At 44.8% G+C, this 4,008-nt stretch overlaps 1 protein-coding gene across 1 annotated transcript in view; it reads right to left on the bottom strand.

Moving 5' to 3' along the window:
* Positions 1-320: 320 nt before the first annotated feature.
* Positions 321-4,008, bottom strand: part of LOC143277749 (mothers against decapentaplegic homolog 4-like) — a 61,673-nt gene continuing 57,985 nt past the window's right edge. Inside the window, exons 12-13 of the mRNA XM_076582653.1 lie at positions 3,801-3,939; positions 321-598 (exon numbers count right to left, since the gene is read on the bottom strand). Of these exons, the coding sequence (XP_076438768.1) occupies positions 375-598; positions 3,801-3,939 (363 nt within the window). The 3' untranslated portion in view covers positions 321-374. The remainder of the gene's footprint in view (positions 599-3,800; positions 3,940-4,008) is intronic.

Below are 4,008 nucleotides of genomic sequence, written 5' to 3'. Positions count from 1 at the left end.
AAGGTCAATGACACCTTTGCCCCCATCCTCCCTCCAATCCTCAGGAGAGAAAAAAAAAAACCCAAAAAACCCTATCGAACACAATCCAGGAGAGGGCTTGGGCATGGGGCTTGGGGGTGTGGGGGGACGGGCGGGAGGGGGGGGGCGGGGAGGGTGTTGGAGAGAAAAGGTCAAGGTAACAGTGACCTTCACCCTCACAACAACAACACAAACAAACACATGCACACACTCAGAGGGGTCAAAGGCCAGTTCGGCGGGTCGGCTGGGGGGGGTGTAGGTAGGCAGGTACATAGCGTAGGTAGGTAGGTGGGCTGGGCGGGGCAGGGTCAGGGGTCAGGGTACAGGCGGAGCGACGACGACGACCTCTGAACCTTTCACCCCAGGAAGTAGCCGCGGGGTCGGGGGTCACTGAGCGGCATGGCCTGGAGGACCTCGTCGAGGAGCTGCAGGGGCCGGTGCAGCTGGATCTCGATCCAGCACGGAGTCTCCTTGATGCTCTTGCGGGGGTAGTCGGGGCCCCAGCCCTTGACGAAGCTCAGGCGCAGGATGCACAGGCGCCGGAGGTCGTCGACCCCGATGCCGGCCGCCGCCGACAGACCTGGTGGGGCATCACAACAGTCTGGCATACAGCGCGATTAGCGTCTTGTGAACACCGTACAGTTACATGTATCTATGTTGCGGTAACAGGCTGGACATAGAAAGCTGTTAGTGGCTTGTGATTGTAGCCACCCTTATTTATTTATTTATTTGTTATTATTATTATTTTATTATTATTATTATTACTACCACCTTTTTTTTCATATTATAATTATTATTTATTTATTTATGTAAGCTTATCTATTATTTATTCACCTTTTTTTTTTCTTTTTTTTCTCAAGGCCTGACTAAGCGCATTGGGTTACGCTGCTGGTCAGGCATCTGCTTGGCAGATGTGGTGTAGCGTATATGGATTTGTCCGAACGCAGTGACGCCTCCTTGAGCTACTGATACTGAAACTGTAGCCACCCTACAGTCTCATCCATCATCACAGCACACTGCTGTACAGGACGGTTACTTAGTGGCTTGTAGGCAGCTATTGCTACTATACATCTATTGTTACTATCGCTCTACATCTATCATCACAACAGTCTGGCAGAGGGCGGTTAACTCACTCCAGACGAACAGTTCTCTCCCTTGCTTTTCCCAACAGACAACCCAACCCATTTGTTAGGGTTAGGGAAAAAAATCACAAAAAATACAAAAGATAAAGTAACTGAATGAAACTCACTGTACTTGACCCACTAACCCCTCTCCTCACGTTGTGTGAATGCCCACCCCCTTCCTCTTCAATGCTCTCAGAAGCTGATTCACTATCAGTACCTTCTTGCTGGTACCTTTCTTCACTGCAGATACTTTATTCAATGTCATTATCATCCTCGTCGGTGTCGAAACCTTCAGTGTGAAGCATTTCAATCACTTCAGCAGCAGTAAAAGCCGCTGTTGTGATCTAGTTTGCTCCAAAAATTTCCACTTGTATCGCGGGCGACGCCATTTTCGATACGTATGCATGCTAGCTTGTCGTGCGGGGTCCTGAACTCGCTGGCTCACTGTGGAGTGTGTTGTTACAGAATCTTATGAAGAAACTTTCCATTCGACCCTTGACATGTTCGCAATGCCCGGTGTAGCTGCGATTGTTATGCTACCCCATGAGGAAAACGTGGAAAAAATTTTAATTGTCAAAACCGCTATAGCGTTCCGACGTCCAGAACGCTACCTTGCATCAGGAATGCTATAGCGTTCCATTGTCCAGAGTGAGTTAAAACAGAAAGTACAGAGGGCGGTTAGTGGTCTGCAGCACTCCCATAATGACTACTCACATCTTAACACAGAAGGTACTTATAGTTCAAGAGCAGTTAGTGATTTGTACACACCCTACAGTTACACCTGTCTATGATGTGGTAACAGGCTGACATAGAGTCAGTGGACTGTTGTGCTCCTACAATCACTACAAACATCTTACTTATAGCACAGGGGGGCGGTTAGTGGCTTGTAGCGCTAACAACATTACTACACTATCCTAACACAGAAGGTACTTATAGCATAGAGGGCGGTTAGTGGCTTGTAGCGCTAACAACATTACTACACTATCCTAACACAGAAGGTACTTACAGTACACAGGGCAGTTAGTGGTTTATAACACTAAAAACATTTCTACACTATCCTAACACAGAAGGTATTTATAGTACAGAAGGCAGTTAGTGGCTTGTAGCGCTAACAACATTACTACATTATCCTAACACAGAAGGTACTTATAGTACAGAAGGCGGTTAGTGGCTTGTAGCGCTAAAAACATTACTACATTATCCTAACACAGAAGGTACTTATAGTACAGAGGGCAGTTAGTGGCTTGTAGCGCTAACAACATTACTACACTATCCTAACACAGAAGGTACTTATAGTACACAGGGCAGTTAGTGGTTTGTAGCGCTAAAAACATTACTACATTATTCTAACACAGAAGGTACTTACAGTACACAGGGCAGTTAGTGGTTTGTAGCGCTAAAAACATTACTACATTATCCTAACACAGAAGGTACTTACAGTACAGAGGGCAGTTAGTGGCTTGTAGCGCTAACAACATTACTACACTATCCTAACACAGAAGGTACTTATAGCATAGAGGGCGGTTAGTGGCTTGTAGCGCTAACAACATTACTACACTATCCTAACACAGAAGGTACTTATAGCATAGAGGGTGGTTAGTGGCTTGTAGCGCTAAAAACATTACTACATTATCCTCACACAGAAGGTACTTATAGTACAGAAGGCAGTAAGTGGCTTGTAGCAACCTACCGTTACACAAATCTTACATCTTCCATATGAGGTATCTACTGCCAAAGGGTTAAACTATTCAAAGCCAGAGTTTAAACTATTCTTCCACAGAGGGTACTCCATAGCCAAAGAGTTCAAACTATACACAGAAGGTATTTATGGTCGAAGAGTTTATACTATTCTTCCACAGAAGGTACTTATAGCCAACAGTGCTAAAACTATACACAGAAGGTATTTATGGTCAAAGTGTTCAAACTATTCTTCCACAGAAAGTACTTACAGCCATAGAGTTAATACTATGCACATATACACAGATGCATTTATCGTCTGTATAGTTCAAACTATTCTTCCACAGAAGGTACTTACAGTCATGAGTTAATACTATACACATACACACAGAAGCATTCATTGTCTGTATTGTTCAAACGATTCTTCTACAAAAGGTACTTATAGCCAACAGAGTTCAAACAATACACAGAAGGTCAAAGGGTTCAAATTATTCTTCCACAGAAGGAACAGCCAAAGAGTTATAAAACTATTTCAGGCCACAAAGTGTTCAAACTACCCTTCCACAAAAGGTACTTACAGCCAGCGTTAAAACTAAAACTTCCACAGATGGTATTCACACAAATGCACACACACACACATTCACAAAACAAGACACTAATAAAGAAACTGAACACACACACACACACACACATACAAAAACCAAAAAAAACCCAGAACACTAATAAAAGAAACTGCAGACACAGACACAGACACAGACACACACACACACACACACATATTCACAAAACAAGACATTAATAAAGAAACTGCACACACACACACACACACACACACAAACAAAAAAACAACAACAAAAAAACAGAACACCAATAAAAGAAACTGCAGACACAGACAAAACAAAACAAAACACCAACAAAAAACTGAACGAGGGAGAAAGAAAAGAAAAGAAAAGAAAACCACGGGCGAGGAAGCGAACGTACCGACAGCGGGAGCGATACCACCCACGGAGGCGGGGCCCGGAATGTTGCCGGCCACGGCTGCCGCCTGAGCTGCCGCTGCCGCCTGTGCTGTGGCAGCCTGCTGCTGCATCTGACGGTGACACTGACGGATGTCAAACACCTGCCGCAACAAACAACAACATCATCAACTCCTTCGCTGCCACCACGTTTCTGTGTGAACCCCCCCCCC

Source organism: Babylonia areolata, chromosome 35, assembly GCF_041734735.1.
Source record: "Babylonia areolata isolate BAREFJ2019XMU chromosome 35, ASM4173473v1, whole genome shotgun sequence".
Classification (NCBI taxonomy): Eukaryota; Metazoa; Mollusca; class Gastropoda; order Neogastropoda; family Buccinidae; genus Babylonia; species Babylonia areolata.
This window is presented reverse-complemented; position numbering and strand designations above follow the sequence as displayed.